This window comes from Malaclemys terrapin, chromosome 6, assembly GCF_027887155.1.
Source record: "Malaclemys terrapin pileata isolate rMalTer1 chromosome 6, rMalTer1.hap1, whole genome shotgun sequence".
NCBI lineage: Eukaryota > Metazoa > Chordata > Testudines > Emydidae > Malaclemys > Malaclemys terrapin.
This window is the reverse complement of record NC_071510.1, coordinates 49715957-49742568: the sequence shown is the minus strand read 5'-3', so window position 1 is coordinate 49742568 and position 26612 is coordinate 49715957. Positions and strand designations below refer to the sequence as shown.

Sequence of the window (26612 nt, the reverse complement as noted above, 5' to 3'; positions counted from 1 at the left end):
TTAATTTACAGGTTCTTCACATATGTGCAGAATTCCCTTACGCAATTTTTTGTTGCATTTTGAGAAAGTAAATTTAAGCACTATGCTTCACCTCAATCAGATTTCATCCACTTTAAATGCCATCTTATCAACATTCATACCTACTTGGCAAAAGAAGGAATTAAGATTTGTCTTAGCAAGCAAAGATGTTTCAAATGGCAAATTATTATACCAGGATAAATGGCTCAATGTTAAAATAATAAGTCCTTTTTTAATTATAAAACTGAAGAAACTGCTTCTTCACAATTTTAGAACACACCACTACATTTTGCTCGTGAGAACAAAATTTACAGTCATAAGTTGCACATAAAGGGTTTATTTTAAATGTTTTAAGGATAGAGTTACATCATAATTATAAAAATTACTTACAGAATTAAGTAACAGATTTAAAGTGTTTATACTTCTAAATGCAGAGAACAGGGAACTGTCTACATTGTTCAAAATAAAATAAAAATAATGAAACCAAGCTCTAAAGATGAAGTCATTACCTAATTTTAAAATGTGAACACGAAGACCTTTGAACTATACACATACCAAGAACCATCCAAATTGCACTAATGATGTAAAATACAAAAAGCACAGCATTTTAAAGGAACCAGAAACTGTTTTAGCTGTAATTCACCTTCCCTGAATTGATTGTAATTGCTGCTGTCCTCAAAGAAACCTTCAGTTTTAAAATGAATCAATTAAAAAAAGACTTTTATGTATTGCAATTTATGAAGTTTAAAAGGGTTTTCCCCAATGTATTTAGGTCTTTATGTATTCTACTCCAACTTAATTTAGGGTTTGGCACTCAAAAGAAAAAAAGTTGTGGTGTTTTAGATTCAGCTGTGATTTTATTTACTAGTGAACAGAATACATGGTCCCTTCAAATGCTGTGACACATACAACTGGAAAATTACCTTCTGTTGGCACTATGCTCGCCTCACCAGTGCATTTAGTCCTACTAACAACCATTAAAACAGCACAATAAGCAAATTCACAAAAACTGAACACAAAATAAAAACAAAAACAAAAAACCTAAACATTTTAACATGCAACTTTAGTTTGTTACATTGAACATTCTACCTTCTAAGCATGCAAAAAAGGATGGTCTGCATTTAAGATTTTTTTTTTCCTTTTTAAAATTTTACATGGCAGCCTGACATCATACACACACACACACGCACACACACAATATACAACAATACTACAGCAGGTAAATGAGAAAGGCCAATAACTTTTATACACAGATCCTGGCTTGTGCTGTGACAAGCCCCATGATAAATTTGGAAAGTAATGTTGAACCCCTAGAACAAGGAACCAACATTTAGTTACCAGGGTAACGCAAGCACTGCATGCAGATCTGAAACATGAGCCTAAAACAAAGCCCAAAGCAGAAGGGCAGGAAGTGGAATTAGTCTCAAGCCTCAAAAAAGGTGGTTTAAACTATCAAAAAATAAAAAAGAAAAAGAAAATCCCAAACCAAAAAACAAAACCAAAAACCAACAAAGCAACAGACAACAGGGGACACTTAAAAGGCCGTAAAAATTTACAGATTATACTCCACTAATTGGTAGATTATGTGGTATAGTAAAGTGGCTTGCAGAAAACCCACAAATGCAAGCCTTTAATGCTAAAAATGTTTCAGTAGACCTGAACTTCAAATATTTCAAAACAAACCTTGTTTTCCTCAGATGTATAGCCCAAAATTCACTGTACTACGTTATGCACGTATCCTGTGTATAATCAATACACTCACTCATTCTTGTGCCACAAATATCAACTTGGACTCATGGAGCCAGGCTCAGCTTTGAGATTTACATGCAGGACTCTTAAGAGTCAATAGAAAACACATAACAGATCTGCAGGATGAAAACACTGTGTTGCAAATCTGCTCACTTTGTTCAAAAACACAAGGAACATTTATGATTCAGGTACTTAGTACTTAAGGACTGCATTGAGAAGCTATTAACTGAAAGACAATAGCCTGCCTTTGGTTGCCCATGATGAAATACTGGACATAATGCAATAGTAGCAATGGACAAAGAATTAAGGTACTGTATTTATATGGTGAGTATTTGTTACCATTCAACAGCATAATGAGGCACAAGCCTTAAGGCTAAAATATGAAGTCAGGCAAAAATGGATAGAAAGGGGCTTAAACCACTGAATCTTCAATGTCAAGAACATCCATAATAGAGGTCATCCGGGCCTCAGATCTCTGATTAACAGCACCTTTTTTTAGTCTTCTGTGCAAGGTTGGGATCTGGGTGTTCCTCCCCTCAACAGCAATAACTGGCTTCACATACTAGCCATCTGTGAAGCAGTGCTTTCAAACTTGCAAAGCTCTGCCTTAATATGACATGACAATTTTGTTGCTGAACTGACCATTTTTGCAATTCTGATTACTTTTAAAAACTGCCACACTTAAAAAACTACTTTGGGTTACAACTATCTTGCAAGATTAAAACTGTGAAAGGATCTGCTGCTGTGGGCTGCTATTTACATCCACAATCTAATGCAGATGACCGAACCACTGAGGCTGCCTATAGCTTTCATTAGTTAGTACACCACTGGCATGCAGAACTCTAGTGTTCATTGAATGAAATTCACGTAACAGCATACCTCAAAGCGAGTACAATGTACACCACAAAAGGCGACAACAGGTTTAAGCTGTAGATGATTTGTCCGGACACTCGTAGAAAAGCCAGAAAGAAGAGCTAAGAAAGATGTTTTCTCAGGGGGAAAATAATAAAATAAAAAAAAAAAAAAAAGGAATGCAGCAGAAGGCAACAAATGCTTCTCCTTCTCTAAAATAAGTCTTTAATGTAAGAGGACTGTTCTTTCATGAGGTTTTTGTCTTTACATGTAACAGATAAACTATTAGGCTTTTAAGTCCACACACAAACATCCAGGTTGCTAATTTTGAAATTAAATGAGAGACTACTGATTGCCAATGTGTAGTCTAAAGATCTTTCTGAAGTAACATATAATGTTATGACTGTTGTGGCACCAAGCACTTGGGTTTGTTAAGAAGTGTGTATAACAAAAATACAACATTTAGAATAGAAGGCAGCCTTGTTTTGTGTAGTTTTACTGGTTCCTTCAACTTGTAAATGTGGGTCTGCATTTTCGAATCAACAGTTTATATAGTTGATTAAACCTTTTATAGTTTAAAGCCTTTTCACTGAAAGGTGCAAGTCAAACACTTGATGTTGTACTGCCTTGTGTCTACGAAGATGCACAAATATTCCCATGTACTGCTAATTCTTAAAAAGCTACTTTGAAATAAGGTGTAGAAACACAGTAGATTGATGTTACTTGGGTTAGGCACTCCTTAAACACTGCACAAACCAACCATTTACTTTTTTTGAAATCATCTCAGCCCCAACCCTGAAAACAAGGACTGCCAGTAGCCAAGAAATTAAATTTAATGTTACATAAGAAGGCAATATTGAAAATATCAAACTACACTTGCATGTGGCAGTTGAACAGGTGAGTGCGAGGTTGAAGAAAAAGTTAAAGGCTATGAAAATTTTTTTAGATTAATGATTACAATACTAGATCAACTTTACACAGCTTGGATTTGCAGCTGTTTACTTTAACTCCCTCTCCCCAAAAATATAGTGACTTCCTTCAAGAAAAGGAATTCCCTTACACAAAATGTGTCACGTTCACACAAATTTGTTTGTATTATTCAGAACAAAACAGTTTTGTTGGCAGAGATTGTGGGTTCGCAGGGACATTTAAGCTTTCATTAAACTGGAAAGCAGTCAAGTCTTTGTGTCTACAAATTTTACATTTAATAGTTCCACAAGTTTGGCAAAAGTTCACGATGATGTCTAAGATGTTTTCACCAAATCATAGACATAAATATGGAAATCATCATCAAACTTGATGAAATAGACAGAAGGTTTGGCTTCAACTTGATGAATGACCATGCCAGTCCTTTTAGAGCCATCTTCTTTGGCATATTCAACTTGTTTGCCTACCAGGCTGTCCACAACTTCACCTGGTTCCCGTTCTGCTGGAGGTGAATCATCTGTAACACAAAAATATGATGTGTTTAGTTAGGAGTTTAAGGATTTTCAATCTACATAACAACTGCAGAGACCTCTTCAGAATGTATAAAAATATCAGGAGTCGTGAGTAGAGATGAATTACAATGTTTGAGAAGAACATTTTAGAAGTTGTAGTCTATTCAGTCAAACAGGGTTCATCAGTTCCACAATTTACCATTACAGGAAAAAATGTACTTGGGTAAAATTCTGGTTGCAGTGTTAAGAAACTGAAATCTTATACTAGCCTTCTAGACTTCCTGCATCCATTAGCTCCTATGTAGTCACATGCACATAAAGCAAAGTAACAAATGAGGAAGTTCTTTGAGATGTGTGGTCCCTGTCTGTATTCCACTGTGGGTTATGCATGCAGACCATGTGTCTGGAGCTAGAGAATTTGAAACTAGTATCTGTGTATGTGCCCTGGCTCACATCTATAGTTCCTTCTCTACCATGAATCAGATAAGATCTGAAGCAGAGGGTGGGAAGTGCATTACAGATAGGGACCACACATCTTAAAGACCCTCCAGTTACAGGTAAGTCACCTCCTTTTCTTATTCGAGTGATGGTCCCTATTGTAGTCCACTGTGAGTGATTGACAAATAGTATCTAAACAGGAGGAGGGTGCGAGGATGTGGCCGATGGGGCTGAGCAGACTACCATTGTTTCACAGGAGGCATCAGCAGAACAATCCTGTACCAGGGAATAATCTCTTGCAAAAGGTTGAATGGAACTCCACATAGCTGCTTTACAAGTGTCCAGGAGGGTACCTCCTGAAGAGATGCTACCTGCTGTTGCTTGCGCTCTGGTGGAATGAGCTCTTAGCCCCAGTGTGAAGGGGGAGGGGTCTGAGAGCTGATAGAGTAGAATGCAGACATATACCCATTTGGATATTCTCTGGGTGGAGGTGGCCTGCCCTCTGACTGTTGTTGATACAGGGACAAAATAGTCACAGGGATTTCCTGATTGATTTTGTTCTATGCAGGTAGAAAGCCAAGGCTCATCGAACATCAAGGGAGTGGAATCTGCGGAAGTGTGTGGTTTTGGGAAGAACACAGCTAAGTGAATGGATTGGTTAAGGTCAAATTCCAAAACTACTTTAGGGATAAATTTGGGGTGTAGATGTAAGAAAACCTTAACCTTATGGAATACAGTGTATGGAGGGTCAGCCATCATTACTCCAAATTTCCCAACGTTTCTTGCTGATGTGATGGCTACATGAAAGGGGACATTCATGGAAAGGAAGGACATGGAGCAAGCAGCTAAAGGCTCAAAGGGGAGTCTTGTTAGCACTGAGAGAATGAGATTCAGGTTCCACTGGGATGCAAGCTTCCGAGTAGGCAGGAAGGTTCTTACTAAGCCTTTCCAGAATCTATTAGGCAGTGGGTGTGCGAAACCTCAGTAGTCTTGAGAAGGTGAATGGTATGTACTGATTGCTGCCAAGTGGACTCATAAGGAGCTGATGCAAGGAGCCACGACTCCCTGCACATGACAATAGCAGTTGCCATAACTCTAGAAGAGGTATCAGTGGCACTAACTGCAGATTGGAGGGTGGTCCTGGCTATCAGTTTGCTTTCATCCATCAAAGCTAGGAAATGAGCTCTGTCAGTAAACTTCACAAACTTGCCATAGTTCAGGAAATTGTATTTAGCCAGCAATGCCTGGTAATTGGCTATTCTGCACTGGAGGCTGGATGATGAGAAGAACTTTCTTCCCAGTAGATCCAGGTGTATATCCTCCTTGTCTGCAGGAGTAGACCTGGCATGTTATTGTCTGGTCCTTTCAGAGATGGCATGGACCAACAACGAATTAGGAGCTGTGTGAGACAACAAAAATTCTTCACCCTTAACTGGCACATAACAATGCTTCTCTGCCCCTTTGAGGGTAGGAGCACAGGTAGCAGAGGTGGCCAAACTGTACTAGCTTGTTCCAGTATAGTTTTGTTAACAGAGAGGTGCAGCATGATTAAGAGATTGCCCTGGATCTCCTCAAGGAGAACATGAAGCTCTCCAGTGACTCTGCAGAGAAGGTCCTAGAACTTTCTCTTCCTGAAGTCATTGTGGAGAGAGAGAGAGAGAGAGAGAGAGAGAGAGAGAGAATGCATGTATGTATGTAGATGCAGAAGCCACCGCTTCATCTGGGGATGATGATGGCAGTCTTGCTGGTTCTGGTGGAACCAACACACAGTATTCTTCCTCTTCTGTCAGATCCAGAGGTAGATCGGAGCAAATAGGTGCTAGAACTAGGAGTGCCGGGGATGATGCTGCACCCCCTGGGTTGAAATGGTTTCTGTCATATACAAGGTTACAGTTTGATTCAATGGCTCTCAGCACCCCCATTATATAAATTGTTCCAGCACCCCTGATTGGAGCATTCCCTTACAGAGGAGGCAAGGGGTGACTCCCTAGTAAATTGGATCGACTCTGCAGGGTGGTACTGGTCCCGAGGCCCCCAATATGGCCAGCAGGAGGGGTTAGTGAGTGGTCACAGAGGCCCCCGTGGCCTGGGGTGCCAACGGCTTTAAGTCAGATGAGGCGGGGGTTGTTCTTGAGCTTGTGTGGGTCTTTTGGGTAGGGAAGGATAAGTATGGTAAGGGATGAGTAGTTCATCAGCTGGCTCCTAATCTTCCGAGGAGAAGGCTGATTCTAATTCCAGTGGTGGTACCATTGGTGCCGTTGGAGGGGAAATGTATTCTGCATCTGGTGGGGTGGGAGTTGATAAGCTCTATCCTGCAGTGGTTTCTCTCAGAGGAGATATTCTCTCCTGGAAATTGAGGGTCCCGATAGAGGAGGGGATTCTGAATCCAGGAAAGAGAAAATATCCTGGGGGTGGCAATAGATTTGGACCTCTGTGGTATAAGGGGGACTCTGCTTGTCTGGATCATCAGAGCCAGCAAGGAGGGTGGTATCCCACAGTGATTGGGCTTTATCAGTACTGTTTGGAAGCAACTGGGAATGATGGTACCAACAGGACACGGTCTGGAACCAATGGAGCCAAATGCTTATAAGCTTTCTTGTTGCACCTCTGGGACTTAGTACGTCCTAAGTCCTCATGGGCTGAACTAGTAGGTTTGCTTACAGCTGCATCGGACTTCTTTGAAGTGAATTTTCAGGAAGATAGTCTCTAGCTTTCTAGCTTCCTGAAAAGGCCTCGGCATAGGGTTGGGGGGGGAGGGGGGCGCGGAGAAGAGCGGGGGAGGAGTATCTCTCCTACATCAGACTTTGCAGTAGAAGGCACACTCCTTGTGGAATCAGGCTGATGTACAGGGAGGGTTCCCCAGCCTGGGTCTGACTGGATACTGCACCTCACCACGATATGAGCTTCCTCAAGTCAGTACAGATATGAGCAGTACGATATGAGCTTCCTCAAAGCAGTACAATATGAGCTTCCTCAAGGCAGTACAGATAATGTTAGTGGTCTTCACTGACCGAGAAGGATTGCAGGCAGGAAGTACAGAGTTCGAAGCCCAAGGTCCTGGGCATAGTCCAGTACCCAAATGAGGTACAGGGGGTTACCCCCCATAGACTAATCTAATGCTAGAATTGTTAAAACTGCTTAAACTATAAACTATTAGGAGTGTTAATTATTTACAATGAGATTATTTATTATTTATAGGAGAAAGTTGAAGCTGTGGATGCTAAAGTTGCAAGAAACTTGAGTGATTTTCTCAGGGCTTTATCCTAAACTTAACATCAAGTTTATTTAACTTAGCCTCCTTTGGTAATCAGAGTGTGGCTTAAAAAAAAAAAAAAAAAAAAGAAAGAAAACTAGTATAGGATCAGAATTCCTTCTGAATCAGACTTTGGGTACGTCTATACTTACCTCCGGGTCCGGCGGTAAGCAATCGATCTTCTGGGATCGATCCCGGAAGTGCTCGCCGTCGACGCGGGTACTCCTGCTCCGCGAGAGGAGTACATGGAGTCGACGGGGGAGCCTGCCTGCCACGTGTGGACCTGCGGTAAGTTCGAACTAAGATACTTCGATTTCAGCTACGTTATTCACGTAGCTGAAGTAGGGTGTCTTAGTTCGAAGTTGGGGGTTAGTGTGGACCAGCCCTTTGTTTGGGAAAAATTTAGTGTCAGGACAAAAAACAAACAAAAAAAATCGATGTCATCTTTCCCTCATGGAATACAGTAAAAAAAGGTCAGCCATAAAAGCCTACAGTTCAGTTACTCTCCTTGCTGATGTAATAGAAAAGAAAAAGGTTGTCTTATGGACAGGTGGTAAAGCACCCTTCCAAAGGTTTTAATAGAAGCTCCATCAATTTAAGTGCTAAGTTTCAAGCCCACACAGACATCCTTGGGACACTGAATTTCTGTACTCAAGAGCACAATTCAGACCACTAGCTGAAAGGTTCCCAAACCTAGGGAAGACTGTTCCTGGTATAATGTCTGGAAACACAGTGACAAGTACGAGAGGCTCCAACATCAAGCCCAGGAGATCAGAGTATCAGAATTCATTAACTCAATCTGTAACTACGAAAAGCATCTACGCCTTGTCCCCTCATCGATGAGACGGGGGTGGGGGTGGGAGGGGAGAGGAGTGCGGGAAGGGAAGACATAAAACGATGGCCGAAGTCCAATAAAAAGCCATTTGTTAGAGTTGGGATCCTTTCCTGTCCTTAAACAGAAAAAAGGACAAGGGACATTTTAAATTACTTTTAGTAGAACACAGATTTATTGATTCATGACCCCATTTCTGAAACAGAGTTTGTACCACTGACTATTTAGGAACAGGTAGAATTACAGCCTCCATCATCTGTGATTCATGCTGGGGGCACACAAGTTTTTTCCCCACTGCCAGATGGAGAAGCTGGGTTGGTCTGATAATTAGCATATCACTCCAAAGAGCCATTAAGTCACAACATAGGCTTTAACCATGAGTATATCTTGGTTGTTCAGGTACAATGACACTGGTGTGATATTGTCTACTAATAACTGTACCACATAGTTAAGAACCCAATTAATGGCTTCCAGCTCTAATGTTTATGGAAAGCTTCACCCATCAAGGACTCCAGCAACCAAATGAACAACCCATTATAAAGCCAAAACATCCGTCACAATTCATTCACCTAGATAGAAGGGTAAAGGGGTCCACCCTTGAAAATTTTTTGTTGTTATTTTTTTAAAAGGAGTTTTAGTGTTTGTTTTCTATATTTGCAATTCAATATTTTCTACCTTGGAGACACTGAATACCTGGAGATCTACTATTAATATAACAGCACAATATAACAGGACAAGAAACTCGTTCATTTAAAGTGGGGGCATATGATTTTTATTCAGACTATTTAAAATACTGCTTTTTGTTTTTCCTCTGTCTCGTTTTTAAAGATTCAGCACTTCTCTCCTTCAGTTAATGGAAGAGAAATCTTCTAGTACCCATCTGATACTCCTTCCCCTCGCCAAATCCACAGAGCAGCCAAGGGGGGGAAATGGGGGGAAAAAAAAAAATCAAACTAATAGTTTTAGCAGAAACGCTGAGCTAATGTGCTTAATAATCATAGCTGGATGTAGGGGTAGATATGCTACAGTGAAGTGAGGGAGACAACCTCTTTCCCTCCAAAGTTTATACAATGTAACCTCTATTCCTGGCCAAGAGGGAGACAAGAGATACAGCCCCCCTTCTCTCTAGTACCAAAAGCTTCAACCTTCACCTGGATTAAAAAAAAAAAAAAAAAATCCAAGACCCACAATCACCCCTCTACCTTCCTGGATTTCAAAAACCCATCTTTTAAAATCTACAGCCTCCCCTGGAATAACTCCTGTAACAAACATGGTCAATACGAAATCTGCAACATACGGAGCACGAAGTTTGGGGGCAGTATAAAGTGAAATTTAATCAAAAAGGGAATATTAAGACATGGCTAATTTTTAATGAACTAACATTCAAGTCTTTAAATATCTCTAAAAGAATTCTATTCTATTCTTTTTATCATACCAACTTGCAAACAAACTGGTTATTCCTATCTACAGTTATAGGGCTGAAAATTAAATTTAGGGAAAAACCTTCACTATGTGTATATGTTAATTTCATTGTGTATCATAATGTTTGAATGGCACATGTGCACACACATCAGTTTCCCTTACCATCTTTGCTATAGCTCGACTGACTCAGAAACACACATACCAAAAGTCTTTAAGAGTTATCACCCAAAATTCCCACGTCCTGATGTGATCATTTAAGAAAACAGTGTTTAATTTGGTGACAATGATTCTAATTTGTGCAAAATACTTTGAAAAAAATTCCAGATTCCTTTGTTACACTTGCTGTATGTCTGGTTTAGAAACACAGACTGTCAAGAGCTACAAGTGTTTTCCTGCATGCATTGTTTCATTTTAAAATGAACACTTATTTCCAACCCCCCCCCCACCAAAAACACACACAACATTTATTTAGTGTACATGAATTCATCTAGTTTCACTTTAGCCCTTGTGATCTGTTATATTTAGTTAAAAGGTAACACAAAGGAACAAAAAAAGCCTAACTTTGCTTTCCCATCAAAATAGTGCTATGATTAAAGCAATATTTTTGAGGGAGAATACCTAAAGACATGGAAAAAGTGGATGGTGGTAGGATAAGCTAATAAAATTACCATTTTATCCTGGTTTCAAATGACCACCATTTAAGAGTCATCCCTAATATTAAGATCAGATGAATCTTCTGCAGTTCTTGCAGTTTGTCAGCTCTTTCATTTCAGTAAACAAAGAAACCCAATGTTTATGGAAAATGAGCTGTCATTTTGGTTTAGAAGAAAAAAAACGTACTGGCGTACTTACTGGAATCAGGCATAATGCGGAGGTCACCTTCTTTATAGTCATCTAAGAGCTGATACATGTACAAGACAGGATCCTTCTCATAAGTAATATAAAACCACGTGTTCATTATAGGAGCTCGAGCCAAGACCATCCCCCTCCACTCATCTTTTGAGCCATCTTCTGTTTCAAACATATGTTCCACAGCTTTGCCAATCATTGTGTCTGCCAAGTGGGCATCACTGATTCGAGATGAAGCTGAAATACGTACACAATATTGCATAAAATTCAGGACAACTCGGAAGCCTGCATACTACATCTTCAATAGAAATCATAAAAAGGGCTTCATTCAAATTGTTTTCTTTACAAAATAGACAAAATAATTATATGAATTAACTGGTGGATATTTTTATTCTCTGGGTATATCCAGATTACAAAGATGTGGAATTCTAGCTATGGTTATTAAATAAGGGCTTGTCTACATTGTCAGTTATTCTAGAATAGCTATTCCTGATTAAATTCCATGTGTGGACACACTTACTCTGGAACGAGAGCATCCACACATGGAGCTAATCAGGAAATTAATCCACTTTAAACTCACACCCCTACTGTAGTCCAGATTAATTTTTATGTGTAGACAAGCCCTAATTTACACTACAAAAAAGTACAATTAGAAACACTAAGGAAAACCGATTGTGGGTTGCAGAGCAGATACCGCAACATCTTTGATTCTATTAAAAAAAAAATTTTAGCAAAAGGGGTGAGGGCTGATCATAAAATAGCCTCTAAAGTTTTCTACTGTCACTGAATTTTTTTCTTCTTGAAACACTGCTAACTCCTTGCAGCCAATAAAAAAAGCTGATCTAGTTTGAGAGTCAGTGACACTTGGCGTGAATTCTGAACTTTAATAAGTGTTTCAGACATCCTACAGGTTTTAAAAATTTCAGACTGAGCTATTGAAAACAAACACATTAATTCAATTATTTCATTTTTAAAGAAATTTCACTTTATTTTTATTACTTCTCAGGAAAGGCATATGAGAAACACTTCATACAGGACCACAGAATATGTAGTACAGCAAAGAAAATTTTCATGAAATTGAACTGTAAAATGTGAACTCTCACTCAGCATCAACAATTTAACATGTAACAGAAATATTAGTCTAAGCATTACATAAGCTTTTTAGAGCGAAATCTTGGCTGTGAATAAGGTTGATCAATATTATATCATATATAAGTATGCCAATTAGATGACAATTTACAGTACTGAACTTCTATAGCACTCAATGTAATATAAAAATAAGTTATTTAATTTGTGAGAGTAAAATTCCCTCCTCACTCCAAAATAAGGAGAACATTTACTAATGAAAGTCCACAGACTTGACAAAATGCAATCCAGCAGCTCCATCCAGAATCCTGTCAAGAGCATGCAATATATATGTATGTGCATCAAAAAGCACTTACCAACTCTGTCTGGAAGGACTTCAAGCGCTGACACTCTTTCATCTTTGTGCAGTTCTAGTCCATAGACGCAATCAAATCCATCATACTTAATAAGGTAGAGAGAAGGATTTACAGGAACCTGATCAAGAACTGTCCCCTTCCATTGTGTTACAGGTCCACTCCCTTCTTTCCATCCATGCTGTATTCTGCACCCTACAATATTTCTTCGGGGCTGAGAAATGGGTTTGCTAGGTCCTACGTTGTTTCGATGCTTTCTGTATATAGATACAAACAAGATTAAGCTAGTGTGCAGAAAAATGTTTATTATTTTATTTATAATCCAACGTAGTTCAATGTTTTATTTTAATATACAAGTATTCCTTATTTTTTTATTTAATGTTGGACAAATTCTAATGTAGCTTGTATTATAGTGCACTTCTTTTTGAATAGGCCAAATTACTGTACTAATTGCCTTAAATTATTTAGGAAACACACTACTACAATGCTGAAAAGAAAAACTACGGTCCTGTGATCAGTTGCTATGCTGCCAAATAATTTGAAACTAACCGAGCTGGTCAAATTTTTGCCCTAACAGATTTTCAGCAAAAATGCAGTTTTATCAAAATAAAAGTGTTTTGTAGGAACTTATCAATTTTAACAAAAATTGACAGAAAAAGATCCGAAAGCTGCATTTCAATAGTGTTGGCTGAAATCTTTTAGTTTCTACTTTAATATTAAAATATTATATTCTACATTATACATCTGGGATGGTTTAGGTATACTTGATCTGCCTCAGCATGGGGAGCAGATTTGGGTGACCTTTCGAGGTCTCTTCCAGCCCTACATTTCCATGATCCTACATATAAAATATAATATAAAAAAGTTTAAACATTTCCTGAAGCAAAACTGTGCTGAACTGAAATTTTTCAGAACTTTCAATTTGTGGGAAATTTTGAACTTTCAGATTTTTGCTCGGATTTGGAATGAAATTTTTTGAAACGTCAGAATTCCTTGCCAATTGAACCTCCTGAAAGCACAACTCACCTGTTTTAAAAGCTCAATTCAGACATCAAAAGGAAAGTTTAATTGGAGCCATGCCTATATCTCCTATTAACAAGGCATCAATATTTGTCAGATGCTTAACTAATCTGAGGCCAATATGAAGGATGCCTCTCACACCCACAAGCAGGATAAGCAGTAGCCATTAGCATTTGTTGGTCAACAATTTGTAGTAGTGTTTATGTATTTTCTCTGTTCTCCATGCTTATGCTGGAGTTCAAGTAACTTTTCAAACTATCAGTAAGTGCAGCATCGCCTGAGAAGTGCTCATCAAACATAGGCATAGCATGCCAACAAGAAAAGTACTCTTTTGATGGTCCTTTTCAGTACAACGCCACTAGGGTCAGATGCAAGGAAGGAGCAGGATGGAAGATTCTCCTTAGAGTGAGCAGTGAGGACTAGCAATCCACTTCTGCTCCTCTCTCTCTTCAGTGGTTTATTCTTTCTTTATGGAACCGGCCACCAAAAACAAATAATTGCCAGCACAAACCACTTGCCAATGGTTAATAATGCCAAGTCTTCATCAGTTATGGTTGTGAGAGATCTTACTTTTGCTATCTGACAAAGTAGCAAACTGTAACTAGCAGTATTTAACATTTAAAAGTCTTATTTTTGTAATTCATTAAAACAAGTGACAATTTATAGCATCTATGTAGGAACTATATGGTTACCAGTATATTGTAGCCATTTTCAAGAGATAGAAATATATGTATTAAATTATTTCATATATTATTTATTTTAGCTTGCAATAATCTGCACCATTAATATATTATTCACGTGGCTATCAGATTAAGATAAATCATTGTTTTTTCTTATGATAAACTTTAGATAATTTTAATACAGTTTTATAATAAATACTGTTTGCTGCAACCTTGTCAACTTCATTTAACCTGGTACAAATATTTACACAGCATTAATTACTTTAATTATTAGAAACTGAATGTCACAAAAAGCAACCAATACCATTCTCCGAAAAAAGTTGGCAACAGTGTAAAGCATTCTCAGCAGTAGCGAGCAGCCTCTCAGATCAGTTACTTACCTTACTTACGTAACTGAAGCTCAAGCTGCAAAGTTTCCTAAGGGTATTCTTGCCCTAGGCACCTGAGACTGGAAGATTTTTCAGTTGCAAGGTCCATTGATCTGTGCCTGCATCCTACACCACCTTGTGCTCTGAATCAAGGACATTAAGGGGTGGCACAGTCTGACCACCTCTCCAGTTCCTAACTCTACCCTGAATCAAGAGAGGATGTGAGAAGAGAGGAAGGAGGGTGGGTTGTGCAATACCCATAGGGACCACACATCTCAGAGAAGTCCAGTTACTGCAAGATAAATAACCTTACTTTCTTCTTCGAGTGCTGTTCCCTATGGGTATTCACTGTAGTTGACTCCCACGCAGCACTCATTGGAGGAGGAGGATGCAAGCAAAAATGCTGTGCCATAGATCGCAGGACAAAAGTAGGCATCTGATGGTGAAGCTTGAGCAAGGGCTTGATGTCCAATAAAAATGTGACTCGAGCCCCAAGGTGCCAGTCTAAAGATTTTTGAGGTGAATTCTTTGCAGGGAAGGCACTGAGGTAGCTTGTGCTCCAGTTGGGTGAGCCCTGACACTCTGTAGCAAAGGGTCATTCATAATCACGTAGCCAAGGAGGATGCAGTACAAAGTCCATTTACAGAGTCTTTGCAAAGGGACTGCTTCTCCTTTAATTCTCTCGGTGATGGAAACCCATAGTCTCAGCAACTTCCTAAAGGACTTTGTCCTTTACAAGTAGACGAGAACTCTGCAGACATACCTGTTACTGTGGGGTTTGGAGAAGAAAATAGGCAATTTTGATTCAAGTGAAATTCAGAGGGAACCTTTGGATGAACCTGAGATGGAATCTCAAGGGGACTCTCTCTGTGAAACAGTATAGGGAAGGGTCTGTTCGAATGGTGGGCTGAGAGAATCAGGTTCAGGTTCTAGAGAGATGTAGGTTTTCATAATTTTGGGGGGGGAGGGGAAGAGAGATTCTGATAATACCCTTTAAGAATCTCACACCTGTAGGATGGGTGAAAACCGAGCAGCTCACCATCAGAGGACTGAAGAAGTTAATAGCTGCTAAATATACTCACAAGGAATGAATAGATAGACCAGATGTCTTTAAGGACATATCTTCTCCAGACTAAACAAACACAATTTTTTTTTAAATCTTCCCTCAGAGGTCATGTTTTCTAGACCTTTAATAATTTTTGTTGCTCTTCTCTGGACTTTCTCCGATTTGTCCACATCTTTTCTGCAATGTGGCACCCAGAACTGGACACAACACTCCAGTTGAGGCCTGATCAGCATGGTGTAGAGTGGAAGAATTACTTCTCTTGTCTTGCTTATAACACTCCTGCTAATACATCCCAGAAGGATGTTTTCTTTTTTTTTTTTTTTTTTTGCAACGATGTTACACTGCTAGCATATATTTAGCTTGTGATCCACTATGACCCCCAAATCTCTTTCTGCAGTACTCCTTCCTAGGCAGTCATTTCCCATTTTGTATGTGTGCAACTGATTGTTCCTTCCTAAGCGGAGTACTTAGCATTTGTCCTTACTGAATTTCATCCTATTTACTTCAGACCATTTGTCCAGAACATTTTAAATTTTAATCCTATCCTCCAAAGTAGCTGCAAGATAACAGCTTGGTATTGTCCGTAAACTTTGTAAGTGTACTCTCTATGCCATTGTCTAATCACTGATGATTGTAGAGTGTTTCGTCTGTTAAGGATGGTTTGGACATCTTCCCGCACGATCTCTCTAATCTCTTTGTCTATCCAAAAACCATACTGCCAGATGGAGGGACCCTGCCTTGCGATGGTTGATCTGGTCTCTGTTCTGAGGCCGTAGGTTCGGGAACGGTTGTAAGCATATGCATGGGTAAGAGGTGCAGGGAGTCAGTCCGATATTTCAGCATGCTCTTTGCTTTTGGTATGGTCAGTGCAGATACATGCTCCCATGAGCTCTAGACACACCCCTACCTGGGTGTGGAGTCTGACTAGATGGGAGAGTAGGGGAGAAGCAGTCGTTTTCTTCAAGAACTTACGAGGCTATTTATCCTGCTTCTTATGGGGACATTTACCCATACCCTCCTCATGTCTCTGTTTAGAGAAGTCCTCAAATTTGATCAAGGATCCTGAGATAGGGAGTGCCAGTGCTGGAGGGGCACTACTTGGTAGCTCCAGTCGATGTGCTGGGAAGCTCAACATTCAGGATCAGATTGGGGCCCCATGGAGAGCTCAGTTAAATATCTGGAAAGCTAGAACTCACAAAACTGTCTAGTTCATGGGGGAAAGAATGGCAGTTCTCACACTTAGAAGGAATGTGTAATTCCTTGAGATAGTACAGGCAGCTCTTGTGAGGATCACTAACGAGGAAGACCCGGAAGGCAGGCAATTCATACCACCCCTTACACACTTGGTTTAGAGCATGAGGTGGTGTAGAGCGCAGGCATGGACTGCTACTGAAAAATCTTCCTGTCTGAGATGAGTGGAGCACATGCTCACCCAAAGTGAGTATCAGCAGGGACCTGCACTCAGAACAAAGAGTGCTTGGCAGAGATCCAAGACATGACGGATAGTAGTGAGATCTGGAAAAACTGTTCACAGAATGCTTCCATCATTCTATAAGGTTGCTGAAGTAGGAAATGTACTATTCCATCAGATATAATTAGAACTATACATTCACTGGGACCTGCAATTCCTCTAAATTTCTCTCAACTCCAGCCTTCCATTCTCCATGAAGAAATTCTTGGTGGGCAATTCAACAGTATTTTCTTTATTTTCAGATTTCATTTCTGTCACAATTATATGCAGTCTTTAGCAGTATTTTCTAGAAAGGCTTTGAATGGCCACCCTGGCATCACAGGTTACTATAACACATACATTACTGAAACCTTTTCCCAATTAAATACAGCAGAAACATGAAGTTCAGTATTTTGTTTTTATAAGCAACTTTTGTTAAGTACATTTTCAAAACATGTATGTTTAAGAGATATAACAGGTCTCTGCTAATTTCTCTTGTTAACTTTTCTTACTAAATACACCTCTACCTCGATAGAACGCTGTCCTCGGGAGCCAAAAAAAATCTTACCACATTATAGGTGAAACTGCGTTATATCAAACTTGCTTTGATCCACCGGAGTGAGCAGCCTCGCCCCCCCCCCCCCCCTTCCCGGAGCACTGCTTTACCACCTTATATCTGAATTCGTGTTATATCGGGTACCATTATATCGGGGTAGAGGTGTATATCCACTACAATGTCAGCATATTTCATTAGGAAGGAATCAGTGATGTGAAATTTGTTCCTGCACAATGAAAATAATCTGATATTTTGTGCAATAAGTTTACTTCAACATAGAGTCCCACACTAAGACATCTTTTGATTAACTGTTTGGTGAATAAGCCTAATTCTTTCTGAATGCTAACTGAAAAAAATCTATTAGGACAAGTGTTCAAAGAGACACTACCAAGTTTAGATAATTTTAAACAAGTTTTTGAACGTTACCAATACCTTAGAATTAAATTTGAATTTTTAAAAATATCTATCCCTCCACATCATTTATGCTTTACATTTCACTCATTTTAGACTTAGTAAACCACTCTATTTCAATTTTGTTTATAGTCAGTTTCACTTTCTGGTTATAATGCATATAATGCTTCAATATTGGGACTGCAAATAATTCAGGGGGATATTTAAATAAAAACCACTCGTCGTTTTCAGTGAAATAAAGTTCCACAATCACTTTAACTTAAATTTTGGGCCTGAACTACCTTTAAAATAACTAACAAGCTTCTAGCTCATAGCTACTTTTAAACACACCACTGCCTAAAGAAAGCATCATGAATGCAAACTTATAAAGTAAAAGCGAACCAGTATCTCTTCCAAAAGATACTGAATTTAAGAATAACTATTTCCAAAGTGTTTTACAGTTGAAGAGACGCCAAATAGTTTTTTTATTGTACTGAGATTTACAATTGCAAATTAAGGTCATACATGAGGAAAATATTAAAGTCAATGAACAGCTGTAATAACTTAATTCTAATTTAGCGCTACTTTTTAAAAAAAATGAATGGTTTTACAGCACAATTAAAGTTGTTTGGGTGCCCTAAGTGTGCCTTTCCAACCTTAACATATTTGGATTTTTTAAACTTAATCTTAACTCTCTATTTCCTGGTCTTATGCTGCTTGTTTCTGGGATAATTACAAAATCCTTGTAATATATTTTACCCTAAATTAGTGATATGTATTTTTAACCTTAACTTCATTTTAGCAGTTTGTCTCAGAATAGAGCCCAGAAATCTTAGTTTCTCCAACATGCTGCTATCCATCAGATAATCATGTAACTTACTGGCAAAGTGTATCATGACCATCTACCAACCAGAACAAACAGAGCATTACAGATGAAAAACCAGCTGTCTTTAGTAGAAGCATGCCATCCTGTTGAAACAGTAGCCTTCTTTATTCAGGGCACGGATAGCTTCAATCCCATTGGAAACCTTCAGTCTCATTGTAAATTATGGAAAACTATGGCCATTGTGAGTGAAGACATTCCCTCCCTCCACCTTCTCCATTATATTCACAATCATTAATACTGTAAATATACTTACTTGGAACCTAGCTTGAAATGAGTTATCTATTTCGAAGGTGCAAAAGGTAATAAAAATGAGCCATTTATTATCAAAAGCAATCTGAAAAAAATGAGATTTCTTAAAGGTTCAATTTTAAACTAAATTTTAACTCTAAGTACGCAATTTAGTTGAAAACCCCTGCAAGTTAAATCTTTATCCACTGGTTATCTGCTACAAATCTGTGGATGATGCTCTGTATTCTTTGTATATAATAAAGATGTTTACTCTTTCTTCAGCTCAAAATAAGTCCAACTTTACCAAAGGCGCTACCATCCCCCATTAGTATTGCAGAGAATAGGTTGTCCTCTTATTTAGAGATCTTCCTTGAAATATGACAGAGCCAGTACTTTGAGTTACCAAAGTGAAAGGTGAGAAGCACCACTATGATTGCACGACTGCTACTGCTATACTTGCATTTCCTGTCTCCAGTTGTACTATAATGATGCAGAGGAACCTGTTGCAAGACACAATAATGGTGTAAATACCTGTGCCCTGTGGCAAAAAGTTCTGTGCAACACTAGTTGAGTTACAGGCATTCCAGAGGCTTACAACACTGGTTGCAATGCCTAATGCTGTAATGTAGTAAGCTGTCAGGCAGCCAAGTCCCAAACAATTAAGGGCTTTGTAGAGGGCACTATATTAGTACAACCTGGTAGGTGACAAAAAGGATAACTGGGGTGGTTTGCCCTGGAGTGGAAAGGTCAAGTCCTAGCTAAGCACAGATAAAGTGCACTTTTGGCTACTGCTGCTACTTGATCACCTCACCATACCCTAAGACCTAATAAGATTCCTAGATTTTGCAGCTTGCTAAAAAAAAGTCAGAAAGAGGCCCCCCAGTCTAGGGATTTGTCCACATAAACCTTGTTAATCCTTTCTTGATGTTTTCCCAGCCAATCATCTCCATCTCGTGAGGCTTAAGCAGCCATTAACTGACATCATCCAGTCCCTAGTCTTAGTTAGGCACCAGGAAAGTAAAAGGGGAAGTTAGAGATGTGGTATTTACATGTGTTCCATTTTGAGTGTATATGCCTGATGTGCTGGAGAACAGAATGCTTTAGTCAGCAGTGACTGCTGATTGCACCTGCTCCCTTGATTACTTTAAGCCCTTCCCCCTTAAGCAGGGTTGTCAATTTTGGTTGGACATATTCCTGGAGGTTTCATCACATGACATAATCTTTAATTACAGATTAATCTTTAATTCCTGGAGACTCTAGAGCAATCCTGGAGGGTTGGCAACCCTATTCTCAATGCTATACGGGTTGGTGGAGTGACCAACCGAGTCTCAGTTCCTGCATCACGATCAAGAGTAGACTATTAGACTTGTTAGTATCATGGAAAGTAGGGTGGGCTGTGAACACATGGAAATACCACTGTGAGTTTCCTTAGACTGCAATGCAGCCTTTCCAAACTGGGCATCTGAACTAAGAAGTAATGGCTAGTGAAAGTATTCCTCCAAGCAGCAGCCCTACAGAAAATCAGCTATGGGTATTTCCTTGAGAAGCTGCAGAAGTTACCTGTGGTCTGCTAGAATATAACCTAATATGACCTGGAAGTTCTAAATTGGCCACCTCATAACATACCTTTATGAAGTGTGGCACCCATTTAGATATTCTCTGAGTTGAGGCTGCTTGACCCTTGGATTTCTCAGCAATAAATATAAATAGCATAGGGGGCTGCCTGAATGGTTTGTTCTAGTCAAATAAAATGACTTAGATATTAAGTCTTTATATGTTACAAGACTTTTATATGTTAACCAGATTCTCTTTTATGCTGGGTAACTATAAATGTAGTGCCCTCTACCTATTAAAATGTCTCTGACCTTCAGTTGAACCTTAGATGATAAAGGAAATATATATTCAATAATGGAATGTGTAATTTTACCCTTATCTTGCTAACATAGCCCATATGTCAAGGAAGGAACCCTTGGAAACTAATAAGGATTAGTATTATTATAGAAGTGTGTTATAATAAACCAGCCCTGATTAATTGATATGGGGTTCTTATAATCCAATTATGTTCTGTGATAAGAGTTATTTGTTATCACTGATGTTTTCTGTGATTTATCAAATGACCCAATAGAAAGAGGTTTTCAACTCATTAAGCTTGTTTCAACAGGTATTCTTAATAATAATTGGAATAGAAATCCCTTTAGTTTATCAATCATGTAAGTAATTAGGTAAATTTGGGGGAAAGTAAAGTATTATAAAGGAAAGTTTTGGGTGTTAGTTTGGGAGTGAATAAACTGCCATCATTCTGCCAGTTACAAAAGGGAAACAAGCTGCTCTGTCTTCGCCATTTGCGGGAGGTGGTAAAGCATACTTTCTTTTTTGTACTCTGTATACTGCTGTATTCATCTTTGACTAATGACCTCTGATTAAATAATTCCAATTGAGCTGGTTATTTGACATCTCAAATCATTAATAAAAATTCAAATATGCAAAGCTCAGAGGACATCAAGAGTATGTAATGCAGCCTCACAATTGAATTAATGAGGCTTTGGAAAAAACAGGTTAGTGAATGGACAGATTTAAATTAAAATCAGAGATAAATTTCTTCCTAAAGTAAGGGCATGGCCAGAGTGTAACTTTCAACGTGAAAAATGCAATGATTGCTTGCAATTCTCAGACCCTGGGTGCGGACAGAATTGCAATGAGGAATGTAGTCTTCATAGACAAATGAAGTAAAGAGCATTAGTCTAATGGAGGTTCCATCAGGCTGGTAAGCCTCACATTATGATTCCACGATGGAGGGGGTTGTCTTATTGAAGGAAAAAACTCTAAAAAGTCCTTTTACAACCTTTAACAGGTATGAGAAAAAAATTGGATAGTCTTGAATTGGGAGAGGATGCGCTGAGATAGCCGCCAAACAAACAAATAATGAGCTTAGCAACAAACCAGAGGTTTATAAGGATAATAGATATTGAAGGATGAAAGATTGATGTCTTTTACGGAGAAACATTATGCTGATAAGCCTAGGATGAAAAATGCTTCAAGTTTGGAGTATAATTTGTCCTTGGGGATTGCTTTCTGCCCTGAATCCATATGTTGTCTATATCACCAGAACAAGTCTTCTCCAAGTCTGTTAACCAGACAGTTTCCATGCCATGAGGTGTAGTGACAACATATCTGGATAAATGTTTTCCCTGTTATGAGTAATTAAGTCTAGTAAAAGTGGTAAGAGATATTGGCAATACCAAGAATTTCTGATTTCTGTGAAACAGTCTTGCATGGGCCAATCCAGAACTACTAGATGACTGAGGCCTTCTGAATTCCTTAACACATATGGGATCAGAGGAATTGGGAGATAAGTGTATAATAGGCCTTGAGACCAAGGGATTATGAAGGTATCTCTTTGAAAACCCAGACTCTCGTCCCTCCCTGGAATAAAATGCTTTGCATTTCTTTTTCCGTTCAGTGGCAAAGAGATCTGATTGAAAATGGACATGATGACTGAATTCTTTATGAACCATTCATGATTCTGAGAAAAATGTCTACTTGGATGCTCTACCAGCATGTTATGTAGGTCTGGAAGATGCACTGCAGTTAGTCTTATGTTGTGTCAGATACACCAGTTCCATAGAAGGACTGCTTCCCTGCACAAGAGCATTGGTTTGGTTCCTCACTGTTTACATAAAACATCATGGTGGTATTGTCAATTCTTACCTATACACTCATCTTTGATATGAGGTAGAAAGGCGATGTAGGCAAGCTTTATTGCTCTTAGCTCAAGGATGTTGGTATGAAGGCACGTCTCTCTGAGACCATTGATCCTGTACTGTAAAAGTTGTTGAGATGGGTTCCCCAACCCAAGACAGAAGAATCAGCCACTACTGACTTGTGCGAAGTGCTGGGAAGAACGGAACTCCCCTGCAGAACTGATGTGGATCTTTCCGTGATCTGAGGGAGTTCACAACTCCTTAAGAGATGTGTACCCATATCTATTTTGTGAACAGCATGGAAATGAACGATCCATAAATAGTCTTGAAGCCTATGAGAAGCCATGGGATCTAAAAGCTGGAGACGTATCCTTCTTGTAGTACATGGATTTTTATGAAGTTGATTGATCAACTTTATCACATTCTTGAATCCGGTTGTGGCATGTATTCTATGGAGGTTTGAGCACTGAGTAGAAGCCCAATGAATTCTATCTTCTGTACTGGGATTAAATGAGACTTTTTCAGATTCATTCTCAGTCACAGTTTGGACAGCAGATGTATGGAGGTACCAAACACTGTTTATTACCTGTTCTAGAAACAATCCTCTCACCAATCATTGAGATAGGGAGTAAACCGGCATTTCTCTTTCTGAGATGTGCCACTACGGTAGCCAGACATTTCATGAAAGTTCTTGGGGCTGACAACTCAAAAGGCATCACTCTAATGATAATTTGTGTTGCCCGCTACAAAAAATACTTGTATTTCCTGTGTTCTGGATGGATTAAAATGTGTTTTGTAGATCAAGAGCTGCAAACCAATCTAGAAGATCTATGAAAGGAAGTATGGAGGGCAGAGTTACCACTAGAAATTTGAACTGGCACATGAAGAAATTCAGATCTCTCAAGGCCTACATTGGATGTCAGCCTCTGGGTTTTTGTAGGACTAGAAAAATATCAGGAAATAGAACCCTTTTCCCAGATATTGGGGGGAATCTCCTCCATAGCTTCAAAAATCAAGTGTGACTAAACCTCTTGTTGAAGGATATTTTCATGAGGAGGCAGCTCTGAAATGGGATGGGGAAGATGATTTGTGGGTAAGAATGACTTAGAATTAATTTTCAGTACCCATCTGTTGCTGGTGATACTGTTCCATACTTTACATTATTTCCAGATATGGTCCCAAAAAGATGCAGGGAAGGGATAAAGATCCTCCAGGATTGGTTAGCAGCTTTTGATATATACATCAAATGACTTCTTAGAGCAGCCTTAGTAGTATTTGAAGTCGATGAAGGTATCCATGCATGTATATGTTGTTGTTTCTTAGAGAAACCTATGTTCTCTGATAAAGAGGATTAAAAAAAATAGTAACAAACTGTTTCAGTTGAGTATAATATTGAGACTGCTTTTCCTTATATTGCAAAGTATAGATGCTTAATAACCATGAAGTGGTATGAGAGTTTCAATGTATGTAATAACTCATCGGTTTTAGAGCTGACCAGATCCCTCCAAAGGTGAGGTCTTCCAGCATAGTTTGAACCTCCTTTGGCAACCCAGAAAACTGGAGCCATGACACACACCACGTAGTAATTGGTGCTCTCTTGATACTATATAAGCAGCATAAATGGAAGCTTGTAGGGAGGCTTTTTAGTTATTAACTATGTAGATACTCAGCCACTTTAATTCAAGTAAGATGATAATCTGATAGAAAAACCTGATAATTCACTATGCAAAGTTGAAGGCTAGCTGATCATTTCCTAAAAAGTCCAATCTTCTTACTGCCTTCTCCTTTGGAGTAACTCTAAAGGACTGATATTTCAACTTCTTTTGTGCTGCAGTCACATCTAAGTGACATCCTGGAGCAGGATGGGTATAGGAATATTTAATACCTGTTGACAGGAACTGATACCTTATTTCAAATTTCTAGAGGTTGGTGGTATAGATTCCGGAGTGTGCCATAAAAGCTGGGCTAATTCTAATAGGTCTTCATTTATAAGTAAGGCAAGCCTCTCTGCTAGAGACATGAAAAGTGTCCAATAATTAGGGCCCTACAAATTCACAGCCATAAAAAAAGCGTCACGGACTGTGAAATTTGGCCTCTCCCCATGAAATCTGGTCTTTTGTGTGCTTTTACCCTATACTATACAGATTTCACAGGGAAGACCAGCTTTTCTCAAACTGGGGGTCCTGACCCAAAACAGAGTTGCAGGGGAGTCGTGGTAGTGTCACCCTTACGTATGTGCTACCTTCATAGCTGGGTGACTGGAGAGTGGTGGCTGCTGACTGAGGGCCCAGCTCTGCAGGCAGCAGCGCAGAAGTAAGGGTGGAAATACCCCATACTATGCCATCCTTACTTCTGCGCTGCTGCTGATGGTGGCTCTGCCTTCAGAGCTGGGCTCCCAGCCAGCAGCTGCCACTCTCCAGCTACCCAGCTCTGAAGGCAGCGCTGTTGCCAGCAGCAGTGCAGACGTAAGGGTAGCAGTACTGCAACCTCCTCCCCCTCCCCCCCCCCCCAACTCATTTTTGGGTCAGGGCCCCTACAATCAAAACACAGTGAAATTTCAGATTTAAATAGATGAAATCATGAAATTTACAATTTGTAAAATTCTATGACTGTGAAATTGACCAAAATGGACCGTGAATTTGGTAGGGCCCTACCAATGTGTTCTTTTTTTTGAATAGTATGAGCTCCAAATCTCTCCAAAGCTTCTGCCATTCTGCAGACCAATTCTTGAAATGACTTATAATCATCTAATGAAGATGCCTGAGGAGGAGTCAGCCTCATTCTGTGAAGAAGATGGAATATGCTCTGGGAATGTTTCAGACACTTGTTGCTGAAATATATGTTCATGCAGAAACTGATAAAGAAAAAAAGAGTCTGGTTCAACAATACTTAGATTGCTGTGATTGCTTTTGCATGATAGGTAGATCTGGGGGTGAAGGAGATTTAACCCTGGAAACTGAAGCTGGGGAATATTTTGATTTAGGATAAGGCCATGGGGCCAGTGAGGCCAAGCAGTCTGTCCATATGGATAAAATGAGAGTGGCGAGGATGGAGGAGTACCAACTAGGGTCTTTGAACTAACATGCCTATATTTTCCCATGTCTGACCTGACTCGCAAACATATATGGGTCATAGAAAGATACCACCTAAAAGGTAAGAGAGTGAAACATCCCCACTATCAGAAGACGAATACCCATCCTCCTGTGAGGTGGGAGGCTGCTCCTGAGGTGCTCAGAGAATTACTCATTGAATGGGCTTACCAAAACTACCACTCTTAGAAAGGATACCAACTGACAAAAACATCTAATATGACTGCATGGAAACAGCCAAAACACTGTGTACTTTGTACATTCTGTTTGCGTATAAAATATACTAGAGTCATGCCCAAGCTTCTACTAATTTCTAGTTATGTGATCCATTCCTCTATCTGTTTGAACATTGGATGGAACACTGAGGAACACATTTGATGACCGGCAACCTTGGATTGTCACATACTATTTTGTAGAAGAGTGTACACTGAAAAATAACAAACAGGCACTTAGAAAAAATGTTTAAGAGTCATACAATGCACCTGCACTCAGTTTTTGTCTTCAAAGTGTCCCATCAGAAAACTAGCCAGACCCAACCTATTTAGCTGTTAAAAACAATGAGATCAAACATGTCCAGACTATCATACCTTCTCCTCCCTCAGACTAGCTCTTTCCATCATCTACTTCCTCTTAAAATCACAAGGTGAACAACAAATTAATCCCCTTTTTTTGGGAGCGATGACAGTGTGGAGGGTGACGAGATACCCCTAACAAAAAATAAAGCATTCTTATAAAGTGTTGCAGTATTTCCAATCACCACATTTGAAAAAATAAGTATGGGAAACCTCCATGACAAAAGTGTATTTGAAATGAAATTACTGGAACACAAGTAGTAATAAGAAATCTCTTATATGTCTGATGTTATTTTCCAGATGCAGTCGTCAGTA

At 39.2% G+C, this 26612-nt stretch overlaps 1 protein-coding gene across 5 annotated transcripts in view; it reads right to left on the bottom strand.

Moving 5' to 3' along the window:
- Positions 1 to 224: 224 nt before the first annotated feature.
- SPIN1 (spindlin 1) overlaps positions 225 to 26612 on the bottom strand; it is a 118191-nt gene continuing 91803 nt past the window's right edge. For all 5 annotated transcript variants that reach the window (XM_054031728.1, XM_054031732.1, XM_054031730.1 and 2 more), the window contains exons 4-6: positions 12295 to 12548; positions 10856 to 11089; positions 225 to 4063 (exon numbers count right to left, since the gene is read on the bottom strand). In XM_054031728.1, the coding sequence (XP_053887703.1) occupies positions 3864 to 4063; positions 10856 to 11089; positions 12295 to 12548 (688 nt within the window). In that variant the 3' untranslated portion in view covers positions 225 to 3863. The remainder of the gene's footprint in view (positions 4064 to 10855; positions 11090 to 12294; positions 12549 to 26612) is intronic.